The 24,104-nt window shown below is 39.3% G+C and overlaps 2 protein-coding genes across 3 annotated transcripts; one reads left to right on the top strand and one right to left on the bottom strand.

The window, feature by feature from the left end:
* Positions 1-700: 700 nt before the first annotated feature.
* erg28 (ergosterol biosynthesis 28 homolog) lies at positions 701-2,659 on the top strand. Its single transcript, XM_039786114.1, has 5 exons — positions 701-835; positions 1,094-1,248; positions 1,790-1,880; positions 1,970-2,088; positions 2,173-2,659. Exons 2-5 carry the CDS (start codon positions 1,116-1,118, stop codon positions 2,259-2,261), a joined length of 432 nt encoding a protein of 143 aa, XP_039642048.1. The 5' UTR covers positions 701-835; positions 1,094-1,115; the 3' UTR covers positions 2,262-2,659.
* On the bottom strand, positions 2,399-24,081 carry flvcr2a (FLVCR heme transporter 2a). 2 transcript variants are annotated; one of them, XM_039786110.1, is made up of 11 exons: positions 23,108-24,081; positions 15,432-15,573; positions 13,499-13,639; positions 12,447-12,514; positions 11,983-12,086; positions 9,707-9,817; positions 7,843-7,948; positions 7,641-7,752; positions 5,779-5,846; positions 4,597-4,716; positions 2,399-3,875 (listed from the first exon to the last, which is right to left on the bottom strand). In XM_039786110.1, exons 1-11 carry the CDS (start codon positions 23,690-23,692, stop codon positions 3,810-3,812), a joined length of 1,623 nt encoding a protein of 540 aa, XP_039642044.1. In that variant the 5' UTR covers positions 23,693-24,081; the 3' UTR covers positions 2,399-3,809. The 2 variants fall into 2 exon arrangements, with proteins under 2 accessions (XP_039642044.1, XP_039642045.1); XM_039786111.1 differs by lacking the exon at positions 4,597-4,716 and having other exon boundaries at positions 23,108-24,076.
* Between the last annotated feature and the right edge of the window lie 23 nt (positions 24,082-24,104).

Here is a 24,104-nt window from a genome sequence, read left to right as displayed (position 1 = left end):
GTTTTTCTGTGTTTGAACAAGAACATATGCACAAAAGAAATGTGTTACTAGTATTGATACACATATTATTAGCCGCTCTTATGAACTGAAATATAAAATGAAATACTTAAACCAGTTTTCGTTAATTAACGTCGTTCAAGATAACATGGAAGTATTACTCGAATTATTTTAGTGACCCTCCCTGGTCCATGGAAGAATGAGTTAAATATTTTGTAAGTCATCGAAACGGGTTAAGAACAAAACAAGCCCTTAAATTGATTTATTTACTTGAAACTATAATTTATTATTATTGTTGTTTTTAATTTAGCCCTTTTTATTTATTTTCTCTTATTTTATTTCTTTATGTTGATTTGTTATGTATAAGCTCCTATGTTTTGTTTATATACTCGACCAGAGGCAAAAGCTCTATTTTTTTAAGTGAATTTGTAAAAATGCTTGTTTGTATATCTATATTCTGAATAATAATACAAAAAATACATTCTACTTCCTGTACTTGTACAGATTTAACGAAGACGCAAGTCCCCACAGAGCATCCTCCTGTTCCACATCTGCTCTTTGTTTGAACGCAGCCTAGCCTACAGTCTACAGGTGACCGGGTTTCTTGGTTTCTATTGGTTGGCAAAGAAAGTAGGCGGAACCTGAACGCTCGTATGGGCCAATCATTTGAATGGTACGATTGGATGGAGCCATTTCTTAAAATATGTTATTGGTCAACCCCCCACAGTCCATGAAAGTCGGTTGGCTTGACTCCCATCGAATTGTTTTATATCCAGTTCTCTCTTGTTTCATCCCACTCAGGAACATGTTCACATGGTAGTTTTGTAGAGGCCGCCAGGTAAATATACGTACAATTCATAATTGTTTTAACCAGGTTCGTACAGCAACGTCGGCATGCTATGTCACGTTTGTTATTGCTGAATATCTCTTGCTAGCTGATATATGGTCTTCCTGTGTTGTGTCGGCCAGTTAACATGGAGCAGACATCTGTTATTCTGATTGTAATATGAACAGCCAGCTTCACTTGCATTCGCCTTAAGTTTGAAGCTGTTTATCCTGCACAGATCAACAGCACACTAACTTTTCTTTCGGACAGGTGCGTCTCACAGACAGAAAACATGAGTCGCTTTCTGAACGTCCTGCGCAGCTGGTTGGTGATGGTGTCCGTCATCGCGATTGGAAACACCGTGCAGAGTTTCAAAGACCACAGTTTTTTGTCAGAGAAGCTCTACACAGGCACACCAGAGTTTGGTGAGCAAACTAGGTTTGATTGACGAAACCTAATGTACATTACAGATGGGACAACATTAAATGTCACATCATCCTATTGCATATTTTCCACTCAACTGATCATGATGTTGGGGTTGTCAGGTGTTCAGGACTTGGTGATATGATTCCTCAGAAAATATATACGTTTATAAAATAGCGTTGAATAGAAAAACGTATCTGGAATTTGTATCAGCTGCTAAGACATTTGTATATGACTCATATATTTATGTAAACATTTTTTTAACAGTTAAAAAGTAGTGCTCTCTGGTGGACAATGTAAAGGTGACAGTTTCTAAATGACCCCAAACATATTTGACATCTTAGTACTGCAATTACTTATCAGCCGACATATACAGTATAGGCTACGTATATTGATAGAAATATAGTAGGCTATTTGTGTTAAGCTAATATTGGCCCAGCCGACTTATTGATCTGGCTTGTATCAAAAAATGTGTAAATAAAATAAGTTTAGTTTTTTTTGTAAACCCCTTCATTCCTGATTTTCTACTTCTCATTTCCTTAGTGAATGGTCTCCAAGCACGAACATTTGGCATTTGGACGTTGCTGTCGTCTATCATTCGCTGTTCTTGTGCCATTGATATCCAGAACAGAACGTAAGACAGCTTCTCACTTCCTGCACCTTGTTTCTGTTGGCAGTCTTCATACTGTACGTTCTTACTGTGTGTCATACCGGCTCCTGCAGGCTGTATCACATCACCCTATGGACATTTGTGCTGGCGTTGGGTCACTTCTTGTCTGAAGCCTTCATCTACAAAACTGCTCCTCTGACTATCGGAGTCATGGCACCTCTCATTGTGGCAAGTGAGTATGGACTGTACTGAGGAGTGATGGAGAAATATCTTTACATTATCCCTTAATTGATTACATTTTGATGTGTTTTTCTAGCTTTCTCCATCATAGGAATGCTGATTGGATTCCAGTGTATCCCAGAGCCACAAGAGGAAGTCGGAGCACGACAGAAGAAACGTAACTGAATCCTGGCTGTTTGAGTTTCCTCCCACCTCCACAATGACCACCAGACACTAGTGGACTGGTCCTAGTGTGCTGCTTCTGGTTGTACATTACTTTCCTACTTTTAACACTTTCTATAGACCATATACAACTACGTGGGCTGTATTTAATGTTTATTAAATTTACAGTTCACAGTGCAATCAAAAATGGTTTGACGTGATGAAGAACTCAGATGACTATACTGTATAAAACTATGCTCTGCTCTTCATTGCAAAGTCTCATAAACACAAATATCATCAATTATTTTCGATGTTTGTTCTGTGCTATGTAATGTTTCTACACCCAGTTATTGTCATATAGAACTTTTAGATAATGAAATGATTAGATTTTGGATATGTATTTATAAACCACATGTGAAAAATCAGTTGTGAGACATCTTGTTTCCAAGGGTGTAATTGTTTTTTTTTCTTTTTCTTTTGACAAACATTTAATATTTGTGCTGCACTGTTAAAATGTACTAAAATACCACTGAAAGACAACATTCATTATAAAATCACCAGACAGCTTGCCACAACACATCAAGTAAAACATGTTAATGTACAAACACTGGTTACATAGCATGAACTTCATTTCTCAGTAACAATTTTACAAGCTAAGTACACATAAAAACATCTTCTTGTGCAAAATGACAACTGCAGTAGATCGACTTGCCTTCCATCATGTTTTGTGCTGTGCTATCATTCTTCATGTTCCAGAGGCTCTCACATGTTCATCCAGTTATGTATCACCAAATGTCTTGTAGAGATCACTTACAGTAAAACAAGGACAAAACTGATGCACAGCATCAATCATATTTATAATCAGCAGGTTGCAGAAGTAATGCTTCCATGTGATCCTGAATGGCAGGCAAAGATGAGCCTTGTTGATCTGACTGCCATGACGGGAAAACGCAGCACAGTGCTTAGTCTGCATTAAACACTAACACTCAATAGAATGCTACAGCAATGTAAAGACTCCGTTCACTTACACACAATATTGGTCCAATATGAGGAAACACAGTTTAAATATTGCTCATTAGATGCATAGAACACTACATTAACACTAATCAGAGGAGGACTGTAAAAGCTTACGAAAGTTAAAGTTAAGTGAAATAGTGTAGTTATGTTGGAGTCACTAAAGTGGCAGTTGTGTTGCACTGACAGGACATATAAAATGCCTACATTAGATACAATAATGTTTACAAAGATGATTTTGTGTAGGAGTGTAAAAACCATTGAGGTTCCAAGTGTGTTCCCCTTGTGCATGATTGACTTGAGCTTTGTTTGAGATGAGCTAAGTTGCACTTGGGATATTAGTGTGAATGTCTGGTGTTCAGGCCAGAGTGTGGCGTTCAGGTCTGCAGGTTTTTAAGGCCTCACAGAGGGCTGCTCAGTATGTTCACTCTCCATGTGCTTACTCTTCACAGCAGCTTTTTTCTTCTTCTATGTGGCCGTGTGTGTGCATGTTTATGTTTGACAGTGTCAGTATTTCTGTTTGAATCTGGACACGGTATCTTTGAGAGTCTATGCTCCTTATAACTTCCTCTCTTTCAGGACTTCAGGGGGAGAGATGACTCCTTCTAGATCAGCTTTCGCTTTCTGTAAAGGAAGAGGACAGAAAACAATTACAATTGTATCGTCCAAAAAATGAGCAAAAGTAGTAGTTTTTTTTAAAATCAGAAGACACAAATTCTCAACTCATCACATCCTTCAGAAAGACAACAGAACGTTAACATAGACCAAAATTATTCTGTACATTAGAGTATTAATTAAACACCTTAAAACATTAACCTCTTGCATTAAATCTATACTCCAGAAATTGTTATGTACTCATCAAAATCATCCTCAAATCAGTTAGTACTGTCAGTTCATCACAAATGTCAAATGATCACTTTGGAAGTTGATTTGAATAGAGCAAAACAAAGTTGACGCACAGTGACAACAAAAAAAACACAACCGCTGGTAATGATAGTGACTTTTATAGGAGGCTGAAATCCTGGGATTTTTATTCCAAAATAACAGAAGGTGAACCTGTTTATTTTGATTGTGGAGTGGAGCAGAATGTACTGCAGTTCAGTAGTAATAACCTCAAGTATTAAGAATACCTGTCATCTATTTTTTGTAAATTGAAAGACAATGTGGTTTGTAATGTGGTTTTGTTGAATGTTCTGGAGATTTCAGTGGAATTTTGACATTGAAGATAAGGTTTGTTTACTGTCACATGTTACTCTGTTGTGTACCTGCCTGCCTGCGTGCATGTGTGTATGTGTTTGTGTGGTATTACAGGTGTTTACTTGGTGTAAAGAGGGTGTGCCCCTACCTTGGCAGGTGTGTGTTTGGATTTTAGTGAGGTTGTGGGTTTATGTGAAGACTGCCGTTGCCAGTGGCCGCTGCACGTTGTGGCCCCGTAGTCCTGCACCGATGACCTAGAGCCTGTAGGCTAGAACGATAGCTTGGGTGTCACACCTCTGAGGGGTTTAGAAGGGGCCACCTCATCCTCCACCATCTCCTCCATCCTACACCACCCCCAGAGTGCCCTCCACCAAACCCAGCACACCCAACTAATACTGCCTGCTACCTGCACTCTAGCCCAGCAGCTCCACTTACACTGCCTTTAGTGAGGAGAATACAGTGTTTAGTTCAAAGTCATCTAGCAGCAAATCATGCTAAGATGTAACAGTATTTGTTTGGCATTATTCATTTAGATATATTTTACATCTATTCACCTATTACTTATTTCAACTGTTGTGCCTGTATCGTTATCTATCTCGCTGCTGCTGGTCTTCTTATTTCTAACAATTTAACAGAACTGGCTCTATAATAAAAGAAGGAAACTGGTGGTGGTCAATTTAATGTATCTTATTTAAGATATATTAGTGTGCAGGATTACTGGAGCTTTTCATTTTAGTGCATGTTATGTTTGTTTAAAATGGCATTCATTGTTAATAATTTAGAGGTGATTCTGAGCAGCTGGAGGCCACTGGGTTTTATTTTCTGTTCAACTACATTTAAACATGTGATATGTTACATACATGTGGACTATTGACCAAATAGATGCTTTTGTTTCAGTTTAACTCAATAAATGAAACCTGCTTTTTTATTTATTAACAGTGGATAGTGGTGTGTTGTTATCACATTATTACAGTGTTTTATGAACTGATTAGTACAGATTACAGATCTTTGTGATAGCTGTCAACTGCGGTTCTTGGAAAAGTGAAAACAAAATTAGGTTTTTATAGCAACAGATGGTAAACATGCTGTTAGAGCACGTTGGAGAGCTGTCAGACAAAGCATAATTGTTCTTTCTGCTAACAGTATCTGAGAATAGAGAATGTTTTAGTGAGGTTGTAGAAGTGCAACCCCTGCTTTGCTCGTGTGTATGCAGCAGTGCATGAGAACCATTCAGAGTGCATTCAGCCCAGAGACATCTGACACATTCCTACTCTAAAGGGATGTGAAGATCCCACCTCAGACTTTATGTAGTGTACACAGATGTACTTACACTCATTGTCTGCACCTCAGAGTGTTGAAGATTGGCCTTCTGGCGTCGGAGGTCGGACTTGATGAATCCTGCGATAAAGGAGAGGGAAAAGCTTAGCTTATGGAAGTTGTGGCCTCGGTGGACATTTGGTTTGAAATCAGAAAAAGAAAATGGCATATCAGTGGTGATGACACACTTCTGTAATTCAATGTACTGTATTTTAGGTTGAAATAGAAAAAAAAAGGGACAACACAGAAGGCTGTTCAAAGCAGGTGCCTAGACAGCACTAATCATACTGTATCTTAGTGTTACTTCCAAATACCTGTCACAGTTTCAGGATCTTTAAAATGAGTTAACACATCCCATACAAAATGGTAACAGGGATTTCATTCCACAACCCAATGTATCTTATGTTATTTTGAAAGGGATGATTTGCATGTTTTATGTCAGAGAATATCAGATAAATTAGTTGTTATGTGTTAAAGATGAGCCTTGTTGATCTGACTGCCATGACGGGAAAACACAGCACAGTGCTTAGTCTGCATTAAACATTAACACTCAATAGAATGCTTCAGCAATGTAAAGACTACATTCACTTACACACAATGTTGGTCCAATATGAGGAAACACAGTTAAAATATTGCTTATTAGATGCATAGAACACTACATTAACACTAATCAGAGGAGGACTGTAAAAGCTTACGAAAGTTAAAGTTAAGTGAAATAGTGTAGTTATGTTGGAGTCACTAAAGTGGCAGTTGTATTGCACTGACAGGACATATAAAATGCCTACATTAGATACAATAATGTTTACAAAGATGATTTTGTGTAGGAGTGTAAAAACCATTGAGGTTCCAAGTGTGTTCCCCTTGTGAATGATTGACTTGAGCTTTGTTTGAGATGACCTAAGTTGCACTTGGGATATTAGTGTGAATTTTTTTCTTTGAGAGTCTATGCTCCTTATAACTTCCTCTCTTTCAGGACTTCAGGGGGAGACACACACACACACATACACACACACACACACACACACACACACACACACACACACACACACACACACACACAAGGTCAAATAACATAATAAATGACATTAGGTAACCAGTAAAATGCTTTAAAAGTTAAGGAATTTCAAAAGAGCATATTATTGTTTTAATCTTTCAGCTTACCATAAATAGCAATAATTGTCAGGACAAAGCTCGTTGGCGGGGGATCAGAGGAACATTACTACTGCTTTGACAAAGCAGCTCTTGTGCCAGCAATGCAAAAAATGGCCAAAAAATCTTTTTTAACGCATTATTAGCAAAACTGTAAGAGCTGATAGAGAGATAATATGGCAATGTTTAGAGAGATGTTGTATACTATGAGTTGGCATAACAAATCTCAGAGGACTCCTACTACTGTCACTTTAATCACACCACTGTTAACATAATACATGACATTAGGTAACCAGTAAAATGCTTTAAAGTTAAGGAATTTTAAAAGAGCATATTATTTTTTGTTTGATATGGAGCATGAACGAATAAGATGCTGTAATTTTCATTTAATTGTGCCTTTAATAAATGGGGATTTTTGATTCAGCCACTAGAGGGCAACCTTATCCTATGAAAGATAGTGCCCTTTATTTAGATAAACAAATAAAGGGCACTAATGAAATATACCACAGTGCTGCGTGTAACTTAATAAATCTAAGGTCTATAAACACAATACGCCCTGGTTTAAATAGTCATGCTTCACTTCTGTGTTCAAGTTCCATTTAATATCACGTGCATCCACAGTTGCTGACAGGAGTTCAATGTTCACTGTTGTTTTGAAAAGTTGTTGTAAGCACTGTGACAGGAGAGGTGTATGCTGAGGAAACAGAGGAGAGGTTAATATCTTACCTGTCAGTACTGTTCCTATTAGCAGGAAGATGCTCAGGAAGATGTTTCCTGCTAAAGTGCCCCATCTATCAATAATCTTCCCTTGGGAGATGGTGAAAATGATTCCAAAGATCTGAAAGGAGATTTAAAAAAAAAAAGTACAGCCCCAAACCAACACCTTTTGTATTCTGTTTTATTTGTTGTTCATGCTAACATTACTCACCTGAGCTGAACAGTTAAGCAGTCCAGATGAGGTTCCCTCTGATTCTGGATAGGTAAGCTCTACTGCAAACTCAAAGCCCAGAGGTAGATATCCTGTCATGAAGAAGCTGCAGACAGACAGAGAGACACACAGACACACACAGACACACACACAGACACAGAGACACACACACACACACAGTCAAATTAAACGCTAAAAGAAAAATGTGTGATCTGCAGTAGTTTTCATCCCAACCAAAGAAGATTTAAAAGTAGGGCAAGTGTATATCGGTGTACAATACATCCTGTCAGGGTTTCAGTAATGAAAGCCGACAAAGGAATTGCTATGGAAACCAGTTATGGGCTTAATCAGCTTACCATAAATAGCAATAATTGTCAGGACAAAGCTCGTGGACTGGGGGATCAGAGGAGCATTAATATTGCTTTGACAAAGCAGCGCTCATGCCAGCAATGCAAAAAATGCCTAAAAAAATGTTTTAAAGCGCCCATATTATACTCGTTTTCAGGTTCATAATTGTATTTTAAGGTTGTACCAGAATAGGTTTACATGGTTTAATTTTCAAAAAACACCATATTTTTGTTGTACTGCACAGCTCTCTCTCTCACTGCTGTAGATCCTCTTTTCACCTGGTTTCTGTTTTAGCTACAGAGTGAGACATCTTTTCATCTTCTTCTTCTGTACTATCTTTGATTGCACTCGCACATGCTCAGTAGCTCAGATGTAGAGCATGTCAGCTAGCTAGCTCCATAGAAGTAAAAGACAGGCTGTTTCTCCAACTTCAGTCACTTACAAGTCAGGATTAACTGGGAGACTTCTAAATGAGGGAGCACATGTAAGTAGTTCTTTTGTATATTATGGTGAACTTGTGTGTGTTATAGCAGTGCTTTGCTATTGAGAAAGAGGTACCATGCTAGTGTTAGCATTAGCGTTAGCATGCTAACGCTAATGCTACGAGCTAACGGTTGCGGTTAGCCAGCTCGTTTCGGATTGTGACGTCACAGTCCGAGCCGATTTTGAACAGCTCACTAGGAGACTGAAGGCAGGACACATTCAGAAACCTGTATCTCACTCAAAACAGCATGGATGGATTTTTTTCAAAGTTTGTATGTGTGTGGAAGCACCAGAGACACAAAAGAACACCCCAAATACCAGAAAAAGTGTTTTTTTCATAATATGGGCACTTTAACACATTATTAGCAAAACTGTAAGAACTGTTAAGACCTGTGGACATCAAGTGTGACAGACAAGGTTCACAATAACCTGGGGCTTAAAATTAGTCTAAAAACGGTGTCATAATGACACGTCACAGTAAACCTTCTCTTAGCCACCATTTCTTAAGACTTAAATCTTTGTTAAAATAAATGACATTAATGACTTCTTGACATAAAATTGGCATGTGTTGCAATGAGGCATTGTTTAAATTGAAACACTTTTACCTGTGATCATCTTTGTAAATTTATAATTAATTATATCGTAGTTTCTTTTTTAATCAGGATCCAAAGTCTTGAAGCTAACATAAAGAGTTTAGAGAGATGTTGTATACTATGAGTTGGCATAACAAATCTCAGATGACTCCTACTACTGTCACTTCAATCATACCACTGTCACTTTGCCTTGCAATTGTTGTCTTCACATGTTCTTGTTTATTTTTTTATTTACTTTGTTTTTTTTAATATACCTCTTAAAAAATTTTCTCTATATATCTGCACTTTTGTTCTCTTTGTGCTGCTGTAACAACTGCAGGAACCCTGTTTAGTATTCCTTATAGAGAAATAACTGACCATAGTTAATTTTTAATTTAATTTCAAACCCTGGCTATGATGTTTATGACCTCTGCAGCCTTTACTCTGTAATGGTTACCTACCCTAAAACTCCAGCTGTGACAAACACCACCCACAGGTGACCCAGGTTGAGGGTGAAGGTGTAAACCAGCATCCCAATCAGAGAGAGGAGATATACGGCCAAGGTGGTTTGTCTGAGGAGACAGGAGAGGAATATTAATCATGCAGTTTAAAAAATGTGCGATGGCGATACGATCAATCAGCATATGCATTCACACACAGCACACCCTATTTGAGGAAAATCCTGTAATCTGATTTGACTTTTACATTAACGAATCTTGTGACGAGCCTCCTGTTTGCTACATGCCTGCAAAGCTGATCAGAACAAAGAAATCCTACAACACAAACAAAAAACCATTTGGCTTTGGGGGAAATATTTCCTGCTAATCCTCCATCTAAAGTATAATGTGACAATTCTATACTTAAAAAAATAAGCTTAACAATAAAAATAGCTTAACAGGCAAAGGCAACACCCAACTTTAGTGTTGGTTTTGTTGTGTAAATGACAAAGAAATATCTGTTTCCATAGATTTGTCAACACCTGCCGTTATTTAATGTAGATCCCATGTTTCATTTGAAAAAAACACTTGTTTACACTTTTTTTATTTTTTTGTCTTTAAGAAATTCATTACAAGAAGCAAAACTCATCAGTACAACCATCAGGGTTAAACTGGGAGCAATGGGACCATCTAATAAGCCAGTAGCTGTTCTCCTCCACATTAAACATGCATCATTGTATGTGTCTCATTCATTAAATGTGTATAATGCATATTATGATGCACCTAACTAGGACTTGTGTCTAAAACATCTTCAGTTTCTACCACTACAAGAGATAACAACTATCAAATAGTTCTGATTTAGACCTATATTAAAAAGTAATGTATAGTTTGTGTCAGAGCAGGTATCTTTTTCTAGAAGAATGTTTTACTTAAAATGAAAGAGTCACTGAATACCCCTCGTCATAAGCCAGGCCATCTGCACAAACAGGCTTACTCTGGTGAAGCTGTCTCTCGTACAACCACGCGTAAATTATTGCTGCAAAACATTTTTTGTTACTATAACATAGTCCTTTGACTCTGTCCCACATGGGACAATAGGCGTGAGAGGGTCAACAATATAAATCCGGACCTGACGGCTTTGACAGCTAACCATCCTAATGGTATGTAAGGAATCTGAGGGACGAATCATAATAGTTTGCATGCCAGATCGCTGAAGGCAGTGTGCCAAACATCTAACACTCGGAAATCTATTGGAAATAAGTGGTTACTTTGTGAAAAAAAAGTACTGATATTCTTGATCAAGACAAAAATGACAGCATCAATAATTCAGATACCAATTGGAAATCTTCACTTTTAAGATTGAATTATTAATATTTCCCAAGTTTAATGTGGTGGCCTGAGATGTGACCTGCAGGAGCAGCAGAGTATAGCCTGTCAGTTCAGATAAGCAGAGAGGGACATCAGATATAAAACTCAGTTCCGCTGGATTCTCATTCATGAATGAACTTGGACATCTCCCCATTAATGGATTTTTTAAAAGACATCTATGCAAGGAGCCCATGTTTTAAAGCAGAGACTGACTGTTGTTCCTTTCAGAGGTGACGGTGAGTTTTCACTTAAAATGTGAAGCTACAACATGAATTTTGTTGACATGCTACAGGCTCTGTCGGTCTGATGGTCTTTGTTCTTTTTTTTGTAGACTGAAATATCAATTTCAACAACTATCAGAAGGAATGCCATGAAATTATGTACAGACTTTCATAAGCCACCAGAGTATGAATCCTAACTGCTTTGACTTTTCCTATAGCACCACCATGAGTTTGATATTTGTGGTTTTGAGCTATCGGATGGATTGCCATGAAATGTGTCAATGTTCCTCACAAGATCAAAAAGGTCAAAGGTTTTTTAATTTGCCAAACACTAATTTGCAAATGTTACAATGCTAACACACTGAACTAAGATGGTGAATATGGTACACAATACAACTGATTAACAAAAGCATGTTAGCATTGTCATTATGAGCATGTTAGCATGCTGATATTAGCATTTAGCTCTAAGCACTGCCTAACAAAGCTGACATTAGAAGAACCACTGTCAACATGAAGTCATCACTGACCCTCATCATTGATTTCCGGGGACCTTTAACACTTGCTTGTCTGAAGACTTTAGTAGCATGATTACACTATGGCTGAGTTTTGGCTTCTTCTCAACGGCTGGAAGCATTAGTTAAGATCACTTCAGCATTGTTTTTGCCTTTCAAAGTATCAATAGTAAAACATTGTTTTGTAGAAATATCTTACTTGTATGTTTTGGTCTTGTCCAGCCAAATGCCACATATGATGGACCCCGCCATGCCAGCAACAACAATAGTCAGACCAATTCTCCCAGCATTCACTTCTTCACCCTGAGAGTAAAACAATGACATTTCTGGTTTTACAGACTATATAAGGCATCTGTGACCTTGTTCAGCCTGTAGTTATGTTGTCCTGGAAGCTCTAAACAATAACAATCAGATTCCCAGACCCCAGTTATCTGTGTCAGAGCCATCTCCTTGGCAGCTTCATAGTTATTGGTGTCAGAGAAAACCACACAAATGTCTACATGCTGGGCCTCTTGACACTGAGTACATGGCAGGAACGAATGGCTGAGGAGGTTAGGAAGGAAGACACAGAGAACAAAGAAAGAGCAACATAAAAGCTAATCTGGTTTGAAATAAAGTATACAAGGCAGAAGCATATTTTAGAACAGACGCACTGAGACTTACAGGATATTGTTCAATGATCATCTGATTCAACAGTGTGGAAATAGCATAGAAGCAGCCGACGTTCAGCCCTGCAGACAACAAACAGAAATCAGTGTCTGTCTATTTTGAGAAGACCTGTAGGGAAAGCAGAAGGTGCAGATGGGACCAAATGCTGCCCCCTAAAAACACTTCTGACAACTTCACACATCACGCACATTATAGCCTTCAGACTCTGTCACTACTTGGCTAATAGCATTTAAGTTTATTTAAACTGGAGCACAAAGACACAAAATGACCTTAAAATCCCATTGTCCAGGCATGTAAAGGGTACACATTTACAGACTAACACAATTAAAAATGCTTCACACTGTCAATCATTGACATTGTCTTCATTAAATAGTGACCTTTGAGCAAAAAAGTGACATCTCAAAAGACCTTTAAATCAATACTACACATTGCGCTGGAAGTCCATGTGTTATGATGACACATCCCCATATCTGCACACCAGCTGATAGAGACTGTAAGTCTCCACATGTGATTGTGGCAGCTTCAACCGCAGACGTCTATTTCAAGGCTTTTAAATCTTTGTTACCTTTCACCTCGAGATTGCAACAACATCTTTCCCTGGATATGTGATAAAAGTAATGATGTTGGAGTGTGGGATGACTTGCATGTCGCAGTGATGTAATCAAGACATCATCATGATAGAGAAACATATGAAGACACAGATCTCGACTTCCTCCTTCTAGCTTTATGGTATCATTTTATGGGACCTTCCTATGAACCTACAGTATTATGTAAGTGAATCAACTTACAACAATTCTGATATTTGGTTAATCACTAATCATAATCAAGTAAAATGCCAAATATTTTCTAGTTTTAGCCTCTCACATGTGAGGTTTTCCTTTTTTTCCTCTGTTTAATATCATTGTGACTTAAATGTTTCTGGGTTTTGGATTGTTGGTCAGACAAAAAAAGCAATCTAAAGACATCATCTTGGACTTTAATTTTTGCCATTTTTTTGACATTACCCTAATCGTTTAATAAAATGAATAAACAGGAAGGGTACCTACCATAGGTGACCACCAGGAGCATGAAGGGCTTGTTGCGCAGCAGCCTCAAGATAGAAGCTGTGTAAGAGTACTCGCCGGGGGGGATGTTCCTGGCATGAGCCTGGGCCTGGGTGGGAGGGATCTCCGGTCTCTCCTGAAACACTGTTAGACAAACACAATATTTCATGAGGATACTTCTGTGTTCTTTCATTAAGATTGTTGTGATAGTGCATTGTCTGTTCTCTTATCGGCCAATACAGACATTGACGGGGGTAAAAGCCCAGTGTGACGCTGGAGGTCATAGTGACAGGCAGAGGAATAACAGTGGAATCAAAATCTGTAGTTAATTAACAGGATGAGTCAGTTGAACAAACATTAATCATTATCACCTTACCTTAATTTGATTAGCTTTGTATTAATTCATCGTCCTTATAAACCAATTTGTACCTTATTAAGTTATTATAATGCCAGAAAATAACTTTTTTTGATATTTTTGCAGGGACGGATACACAGAATAGCATATCACATATTACATACTAATTTGTAATGCCTGTCCCTGGATTGGCTTTTCTGATCTGATATAACCAATATTAATACCACACCCTTGATACATTAGCTCACATTAGTGGCCACACAGCAACTTGCAGCTAATAAAGTAATCATAATGTAATAATGTTGGGTACAAAATAAAAAAGAGCCTGTATACCCATAGTACATCCAAACATGTGTTTTCATTTATGTTGCCTTAGGCCTAATCCACACGTACACAGGTATTTTTGAAAATAGTGTTTTTCCCTCCATTCACAAAAAATATCCCACACAAGCACTTTTAAAAAAAATCAGTTCAAATGGAAATGCAAAAACACAAAAACAAGGCGACATAACCCTAACCCTAGAGCCATGTTGGCCAATCATGCGGAGAAGAAGCAAAAGATGTTGGCCAATCAGAACCCTGAAAAAAATCTATTTCCTACTGGCTTTCCTAATCTGGCCGCCATGGCGTATGGATATAGCGGAAGAGTTACAATAATTTTTTATAAAAAAAAAAAGTCCTGTTAGCAAGGTTAGAACCAGTACTATTTTGGCCATGGCCACCATTGCACGAAACGCTGCCTCATTTTTGACACCTCACAAAGGAGATAAGGCTGCACATTTTGACGTTACAAGCCAAAAACTCAATTTCCCTGAAAACTGAGTTTCTGAAAATCGGATTGACATTTCCCTCACCCCTTTGGTTTGTTGCACTTGTTTGAGCGCGGCAATTTATCATATCAGTTTGGTGACATCCTGTAATGCCAGTTAACATAGTGCCAGTTAACATCTCCCAGAAAGAAGTGCAACCCGTGGTGAAGCTTTACTATGTTTCTTTGACTGTCGATGAGTTTTAGTCCTTCGTGGAGGTGAAAGGAGGAACTAACAGAGCTGACGGGGAAGATGATTTCATAAAACACTGTCACAACTCTCTGAGTTCCTGCTTGTATTTCCCATCGTGTCTGAACACATCTCATCAAAAGGTGAACAATTACAGCAATTACTGCTGCTGCTCATCCAGTGGACTGCGATGCTGTTTCTCGGTAGAAAGCACATCTCAGGAAGACTCAGCTTTCCAGCAGTGCTGCCTTAGGAGCCCAACAAACAAGTAAAAAGTTCTACCATATCAAAAATGATAAAATTGTGTGTATACGATGAACCCTGATGTTGCAAAACTGTGTTCTCGTCTAAAAATACCATTACACTGCCAACTAAAAAATATCATTGGCATTACTGTGGGACAAAGGAGGTGAGGTAACAGCTTTGTCACAGTCCCTAAAGCACAAACTGTCAAGATGACTCTTTGCTTTATATATTTTCACAACATGACTGCGGGAGTTATATGAACTTGAAAGGGACTTGCATGAGTGGGCAAGAAGCCCTGACAGCTCTATGAGCCTGCAGATGTGAATAGTAATCTTACCAATGACCACGAGGATAAAGATGAGGGTGGCAACTCCTGCGCTGATGTAGAACATGATTCTGATGTAGTTCGCCAGCTCATTGATATCGTCCACATTAGGCACAAGGATGGGTGGGAGAAGGAACCCAATGGCGATACCCATCTGTAGGTAAGAGGCACAACATTTAAAATTGAATCTGCGCCTCTAGCTGACAGCTACACACACAGCTATAGTTGGTACACATCATTAAAGGGGGACAGCATCATTACAAAAGTTGAAAAAACACAAACTTGACATTTGTGTGAGTGATGGCTACCAGTAAACACATCATTAATACATGCTTATTTCATATGTAGTGATTACAAAATTAAAATCTAAATATGTCAAAGGTGGGTGGTGTTAAAGCAATAGTTTTACATTTTAGGAAACTAGCTAACACAGTATAATGTTTGTTTAATCTGTACAAAAGAAAATATAAAAACTTTAAAAAATCGCTGCTTTATGGATGGTTATGTTGGACCAAGACAGGCTAGCTCGGTGGTGTTTTAAGCCCCCACCGTCGACTTCAAGGCAGCGCTGAGACTGTTGACTGTTGTTGTTTTATATATGTCAATCATGGATGTTAATGCTGTTGACACCTAACCCTACTAAACCTAGTGCCTTCCATGCAGCGCTGCCTGGAAGACGACATTGGGGGCTTAAAACACCAAACACCGACAGGCTAACTGTTACCCCGTTTCCCGTCTTTAGGCTAAACTAAGCTAACCATTTGACGGAGAGATATGAGAATGGTATTGATCATCTCATCTAACTTTCTGCCAGAAAGCAAATAAGCAAATTTCCCAAAATGTAAAACTATTGCTTTAAGAAGTACAGGTAATGCAAGGGGTCATATTTTGGGGAACTCATGTCGGCGAGGGGGTCATGTGCTTGACATAAAGGTACAATGTCTGTTTGACTTTTTATATCCTAACACTCCCCCTCCCAACCCACCCTCAGGGTCAGCAAAAGTTCTAGTGGATCTCGGACAGTTGGGGGGTACTAAACTTTCCAAATCTGAATACCACATGAGTAGTGCCCACTTCCTCATCTTCCTACAGCCTCAAGAACATTCCAGAGGGAACACCAGCCAAAGTCCCTCCACTCTAGGTGAGAGATGGAAATGTGCAAAAAGGGACAAGACATGTTCTGGGGGAAGAAACCTGTGAACAGTTTTGAGGCGTGCAAGCACAGAAATACATCAGAACCCTTCAGTCCTCTGAGAATGTTATAGCCACCATGATTTAGGCTATAGATGTGCACCTGTTACCCTCTACAATAGAGAATATTAATCATTAATTTAACTTGAGGTCATTTAGCTAGAGATCCCTTCAATACAGTAACTGGAGAGTCAACTATGTTTAATCGCTGTCACATATCCAAGCAAAGAAAATACATTGTATTGCAAATTTTTGTGCATTTTGGAGAAGTAGAGCAAGTCTTGATAACTTGATAACAAAAAAGCAAAACAAGCTTATTCTCAATTGGTGCAAATTAAGGATCTCTTATGAAGTTACTTTTGGCACACAAACTGTTAATCTGTTTGTTCTTCAAAGGCCTTTATGGAAATCCTACCTACTTTTGCTTAATGTGAACTATTTCTGAATGTCCAAGGGGATATGTGAACTACTTCAGCCTGAAAACTTGGAAGCATCAAGTTTAGGGACCGGATCCAAAGGAATAAAGTCCTGGTGAGCAAGTAAACATCAACAACAATGTGTTCTTTTATCTTCAGCGGCGGAGAGTGGGACTTAAGCAAAAAACAAGAACATGTGTGACAATGGCCGGTATGCAGTGTTTGTTAATGTAGGTGAGAGAGAACACAAAAAACATTTTAGGTTCAGAGGTTCAAGAGCATCAGAGGGGTCAGACGTCTTTTGATGATCTATGTTTAGGTATAGGGTTAAACATCGTGGTGCGATCACAAGGCATCCATATATACAGTATATATAGCCCAATACATAAGATGCCTGTGCAGTATCCATTCACTGTTTTTATTGGCGTGTACAGAAAGAATAGTTTAGAACTAAAATGAATTATGAAGCCAGATTCTTCCCTTCAGAAATGACATGTTCAGGTTTTCCTTCAGACGACCTAACAAGTTCAATACATTTTCTGGTATTCTTAGTGTGAGAGGATAAGATAGGATAAATGACCACACACACCCTCTCCAGCAGCCCTCCTTATTGCCATGGACACAGCATTCTCAGTGTAATCTCATTATACAGTTAGTTTACCCCAAGCCTGGGAATTTGTTCAGAAGCAGGAGGTGAAAGTCAACCGCCACCCCCACAATTTCCCCTGCCTAGAAAGAACAAAAGACACACACACACAGAGCTACATTCTGGCATATCTGCTTCCTCCCAGTTTGGGAAAGTCTTTACCACACACCTCACCTGTTGCATTAGTACACTGCTGCTTACAGTGTGTACATGTAGAAGTGACAGACTTCTTATATGATATTTTATTTAGCTGACATGTAAAATTTGCTCACTGCCACCACATTCTTCCAGCAATTTTCTTTTCTGCTCAAAATTAACTTGTTTGCATACAATTTACTTACGTCTTCTGAACACAATATTTAAGAATACATATTTCACAAAATGGTCATAAAAATGAATGAAGCCCTACCCTTGTTAAAGAAAATCACCATTGAACATTTGGAAAATAACCTAAAAGTAAACTGTGAGCTAATACTTTCGCTCTCTAGCTGTTCTAAAATCCCTGTAAACCGTGGCCTGTCATGGATTATTGCTTATTTATTCCTCAACTTAACATTTACCACACTCCATACCGTAGGCTGTCACAAAATCCTGAAGTAATTTTAAGCAAACTGAAGCTAACATTGTCAACATGTATTAAGTGTTTGTTACTGCAAATTAACATGCATCGCTTCTCTCAGATCCTTTTCACTGTTAGAAGCTGAAGCAGCCACCAGAGAGGGATTCAGACTCAGTCACACATTCAAAGACGCTGACATGGCATAACATGTACCTGCCTGTTTTATGACACGCCCTTTCAGATTGCCAAAGATGATAGATCTTTTTTTTTTTTTTTTTTTTTTTTTTTTTTTTTTTTTTTTTTTTGGCAACCCGACTCATACTCTCTCTACACCAATATGAGAAGATAACACACACTGCCAAAGATATTTTGAGCCTGAAAGGCAAACAGAGACACACCTGGTTTCCCAGAACGCCAATGGAACAGGGGGTGGAGACCTCCGACTGCCCAAACTACAGGGACGAAGAAGGTCATTGCAAATGTCCAGGCCCCACTGCAGCTGAAAGCTGCGCCCACCACCACGACGTCCCTGAGGCCCCGGTTGTCGAGCAGCCACGTTACAGGCAGAATGAGGGGGATGTAGGTGAGGAAGTAGATCATGGAGAGCCAGTCAATGGCGAGATTATCGATGTCGTAGAAGCGCATGAAGATGTTGCTGATGATGCCATACTGCAGCCACATGAAGGCGTTGCTCATGGAGTAAGCGCTAAAGGTGAACAGCATGACCCATCGTCGCTTATACACCTTGGTCTCCATCAGTGGGAAGAGCTGCGCAGCATCCAGGGCTGAAGGCTCCAAGATGTCGTTGCTGTCTCCCAGAGGCAGCTGGCTGTATTCTCCCAAACTGGTTGTCCTGCTGGAGACCAACCATTGGCTCTGGCCTCTCCAAGGCCGTCCATCCACTCATGAGGGAATTCATCCTGAGAACTCGTGTTGCTCTTACTGAAACCCCTTCAGGCTTCAGTAGCACTTAACAACTGGAGGGAAGAGCTAACATTTCTCCTTGTGTGTCTGTTCTCTCAAAGCCGTGGTAGTTCACCTGACTCGTCCCTCCCACCCAGCAGGTTTTTCCTACATGCTGATCATAAACAAGCTCGCCAGCTGTGCAGTGGCGATTACTGCTTATTAGTCCTTCTGATTTAGCAGAGGTGGATCTGTGGTGCAGTTGAAATATAATGAGCAATGTTGGAAAGCTCTGATCCCAGCCAACTGTTACATACCTGACTGACTCCAGTCTTTAACACCTCGCTTTAGTCACATGAAAGTTTTATTTTTCATTTCAAACTCCTCCTTCCAGTTTATGTCTTGGCCCAATCACTTTTTATTGCATCATCTGTCTTGGATGCTAACCACACTGGCAGACCTGAAGCCGGATGATTTAAAACGTATTCATCTAGCACTAACACATTTTTGTTATGTTGTTTTTGTAATCAAGTGCTTGTGTACTCAAAAACACTGGATTTTGAATGCTCTGCCATGATGAGGTACTGACAGTTTCGATGCTATATGATGCTAAAATGTGAGTTTATAGTAATCAACCATATTGGAAACTGGAGCTTGTTGTCACTGTTTTTACTCTCAGTGGAGGATTATTACTGTGGGACATACACAATTATCACAATGTCATGATCAATCATTTTTCAGAGGATTACTTTGTATTTGGATTATTCAATGTTCTTCAACTTTTTCCAGAAAAGGATTCAATCATGCCACAACTGAGTGTGACAACGTTTTCATGAGAATTAGAGTTTCAGGTTTTTATGGTTGATCGTATGAAAATTGTGTCATATTGGAATTTGTTTTGCCTGGACACTGTGACAACAAATATCCTGTACTTGATATAGAGGCACTGACTGTTAATTGTGTCTAATGCCTAATTTTCTGAATTTTGTCTCTGAAGAAGATGGCAAATTCATTGCAGGCCTTGCTGGATAAAAGTTCAGATGCTACTGGTACTGGAGGGTTTGTTAACCTATCGACAGTAGCAAACAAAGCACGTGAATTATTATTGTTTCTGGCGATAATGTCAGAGAAGAAGGACCATCTTGCATTCCTCAGTTCCAAATTATAAATGTGAAGTCTCTCTTTATAGGTGTCATAATGGACCTGGAGAATAGTTTTTCACCACCTGCGTTCAGCTTTTTGACACTTTTCAGTAAAGTCCTCGAAGAAGGTGGCACAGTATTTAGGTGGCCTGTAGATATTTAGAAATATAGCTCGAGGGGAGGACCTTAGCTGAAGAGCCACATGCAACAACATTCAATGTTCTTTAACTTTTTCCAGAAAAGGATTCAATCATGCCACAACTGAGTGTGACAACATTTTCATGAGAATTAGAGTTGCAACAATTAGTTGATTCATTGATTACTTGATCGACAGATCATTCATCCGCAACTATTTTCATAATCAATTGATGAGTCAAAACTAATTTCAAAAACTGACATTTTTATTTGCTGACATTCGATAGACCAAATGATTAATGGATTAATGAAGAAAAAATGGTAGATACTGGCTACTTTAGTGTGCCTCATTCATTTCATAATTAATTTGATAATTCTATGTGATTCTGTTTTGAAGTTGTTGTTATTTTAAGTAGAGCTTTACCTACTGCATATGGTTTTATGTATCTAAAAAGTAGACTTAAAACAGGGAACATTAATTAAACTTTTGGCTCTAATATATATATATAAAAAAATGAAATAACTGAAAAAATGATATTAGTGATGTAGACTAGTAAGCTATTCAATGGGTTCTCAAAGCTCCAATGGTAATTGTTGATGGATTCCCTGCTGTCTAGCCTCCAGCCACCTCTGCTGCATGGAGCAAAGGCGCAAACCCATAAATGGAAGGAGTGGAAGGTAAGAGAAGGAGAACCAAAACCTCTAATAACATTTAAACTGCAACCCTTAATGCACTTCATGTTCATTATTCACCCTGGCAAATCCATATGATATCAAATCCTTCAGTATCGGTGTTTACATTCAGCAGAAGGTAGGCTACTAGTTAGCCGAGATTGCTTTTTTTGGTATTCGCCTTATTTCCATAAAAACAGTGCAATAAAACGCTTAACCACAGTGGCTAAAACAGTCTATGATAATGATACTAAAACAATCCCGGGCTCATATCTAAAACACTTTAGGTAGCCTATTTGGGCTATAAACTGCCTCGCGGTCATATTCCACTTCCTCAAAGTGACGAGATATGAACACATGAGCTGTAATTATACAAACCCCTGTATACAGCCTAGTATTTGGACATTCTGACTTTTTCACACAAAAACAACGCAGTTTACCATACCTGGAACACGGCAGCATTGCTACACAGACTACACACTGAGGGGGAATTGTGCACGTCACCTCCCATTTGGTTGCAACCCTCAAAACAAATAGCCTACCGGGCGCCCTCTCTCCCCCCTTTCATTTCTTCAGCTGTCCTGTCAATAAAGGCCTAAAAATGCCCAAAAAATAATCTTAAAAAAAAAAATAAGATAGCCTACCTTCCACGACTGAGGAATATTTCACCAGATTACATCTCTTTAAGTTTAAACATTTTTGTCGCGTGTTTAATTTATTGTTTTACATCTGGGGCACGGAAAAGTTGGTGAGGTTAAAGAGACAGTGGTGGAAAATAACTAAGCTAAGTCTAGCTACATTTTTACAGTACAGTTTTAAGTTAGGCTACTTTAGGCGTGGTTGAGTAGGATACTTCCATTCTTACTTACACTTCATTTCAGAGGGTATGTGTCGGCTACGTTTTACTCCACTACCTTTACATCTGATAGCTATATCAAATTACAATCTACACAAAACATACATAATGAGCCCCCAACCTGATTGCCTTGTGACTCCTTACAGAAAAACTATGTGCAGTTTGGGACGCTGTCAAATGTTTATAATATATATATGCATATATAATAATAATGTTTGCAGTTCCACTAAAGTCAGATTTCCCATCTAAATTTCTCAGATGTTTCATATAAGATAACGTTTTCAGGCCCAAAGAGGAGAAAGTATCCACTATTTCACAAATAACAGAAGAAATTAGGGAAAGAAAATTCAATAAAAATATGTGTAGCTGAACTTAGTTTTTTCTTCTATTGTACCCCATTATTCATCTGCCCCTCAGATTGATTTAAAAGTATTTGATTGGAGGCTGAACATGAAGACAATGCTTCAACAATCGAAATGGTCCAACAAACAAGAAGAATCCATGAACCCGGATAAGCTTTTTCAAGGTAAGCAGGTTTTATGACTGTGCAAATAAGCTGTCACATGTCGAACACACACACACACACAAACACACACACACAAACACACACGCCTCTCAAGCTTTACAGGCAATGAAAAGTGCTTGTGTATCTGTCCACGCTAAATTTGTACAAACTGCAAAGGATTTTTATCAGGACCAAAGACGCACATATTTGTGAAAGTCTACTGGAAGAATCCCTTTGGTATCAGAATTCAGTACAAACTAAGAAATTCCACAAATATGTTTTCATTCAGGTGAGAAGTGCAAATGATCATGACCGCAGAGACCCTCAAAACCTCCAGGTTTTAGGCTACTACATGCCATTTGTTTTTGGTCAACAAAGGCATACTGACATTACTAACCATGTAGAAGGGCCCTGTATTGCTCAAGTAATTGATAATCTGGTTGTTTTTTCTGGCCATAGGTGGAGGGATGAGGGTGGGTCAGGAGCCCAACAGCAACTATTTGCCCCAGGCCCCCTAAGAGGTTAATCCAGCCATGGCATTGGGTCTGATTCAGGCTACTCATGCAATTCAAACATTTCTCAGGGGGAGTTCGGGACTAAATCAAATCAAACAGAATATAGATGTCTATCACAGTGACAATTGCGGCTAAGAGATCAACTCGCCTGATTCCCAAAAACTCCGATGGAGCAGGCGGTGGAAACCTCATCCGCGCCGAACCACACCGACGCCAGGCGGGAGGGCATGCCGAGGATGAACACCTGGGCAAGGGAACTTGAGAGCTGTCCGACCATGGTCACCCCGAACAAGTTGGGTTTGGCGCTGGCCACCTTGATCCATGTCCCGGCGCAGTTGAGCGCGTTGGCCAGCAGCGCTGTGACCCGCAGCCCTTTCTTATCCAGGAGCCAGGTGACCGGGAAGATGAATGGGATGTAGGTGAGCATGTAGATCATGGACAGCCAGTCTATAGAGAAGGCTTCCACGTTGTAGAACTTCATCATTATGTTGTTGATGATCCCGTACTGGATCCATTGGTACGCGTTGCTCAGGGAATATGCGCTGAACAGGAACACGATCATCCAGCGCCTCTTGTATAAACGCGTATTGGCGGCCGAGCCGCTGTCGCCGTTTGGGATGCTGCTGCATTCAATTTGCTGCGCGGCATCTGGACCCCCCGCTCCCAAATGTGGCCCATTCTCCATCGAATTCTGCGCGTTTTTGTCCTGCGATGCCCGCGTATCTTCTCCCATCTTCTGCTTCAGTTAAAACGAGCACACTTGGAAATATAAGAAAGTCTTCCCCAAGTGCAGTAACGGACTTAAAATGTCCTTAAAACCCCAAACTGCTCCGAATATATGTGAATCAAAAAATTAAAGTACAGAAGTAACAATGAAAAAGAATCAATAATCACTTTCGGTCCATGTGACAGTCCAAACACTATTCAGTTGTAGGACCAAAAGGACTGAGACGACTTCAGACTTCATTCCAAAGGACTGGCCTGCTCTCCAAAAGTTCATTCAATACTTGAGCTGTCTAAGAAATCCTATTTATTACACACACTAGGTATGAGCTAACCCGACTTTTACTCCACCCAGCTGCTGAGATAAGACGGGACAGTGACTATAATGAGACACACCTACCGGACAGTTAACAAGACAGAGA

The sequence above is a fragment of the Perca fluviatilis genome, chromosome 20 (assembly GCF_010015445.1).
Source record: "Perca fluviatilis chromosome 20, GENO_Pfluv_1.0, whole genome shotgun sequence".
NCBI lineage: Eukaryota > Metazoa > Chordata > Actinopteri > Perciformes > Percidae > Perca > Perca fluviatilis.
The sequence above is the reverse complement of the archived record's forward strand: the minus strand, read 5'-3'. Positions and strand labels throughout refer to the sequence as shown.

What these genes read in the sequence shown, in the direction of transcription:
- erg28 (XM_039786114.1), top strand. Translation starts at nt 1,116, where the DNA reads ATGAGTCGCTTTCTGAACGTCCTGCGCAGCTGGTTGGTGATGGTGTCC. An exon ending in ATTGATATCCAGAACAGAAC is followed by an intron (nt 1,881 to 1,969) that starts GTAAGACAGCTT and finishes CGGCTCCTGCAG; the next exon opens with GCTGTATCACATCACCCTAT. An exon ending in GGCACCTCTCATTGTGGCAA is followed by an intron (nt 2,089 to 2,172) that starts GTGAGTATGGAC and finishes GTGTTTTTCTAG; the next exon opens with CTTTCTCCATCATAGGAATG.
- flvcr2a (XM_039786110.1), bottom strand. Translation starts at nt 23,692, where the DNA reads ATGGGAGAAGATACGCGGGCATCGCAGGACAAAAACGCGCAGAATTCG. An exon ending in GTCACAGCTGGAGTTTTAGG is followed by an intron (nt 7,949 to 9,706) that starts GTAGGTAACCAT and finishes GTCTGTCTGCAG; the next exon opens with CTTCTTCATGACAGGATATC. An exon ending in AATAGGAACAGTACTGACAG is followed by an intron (nt 5,847 to 7,640) that starts GTAAGATATTAA and finishes CCTTTATCGCAG; the next exon opens with GATTCATCAAGTCCGACCTC.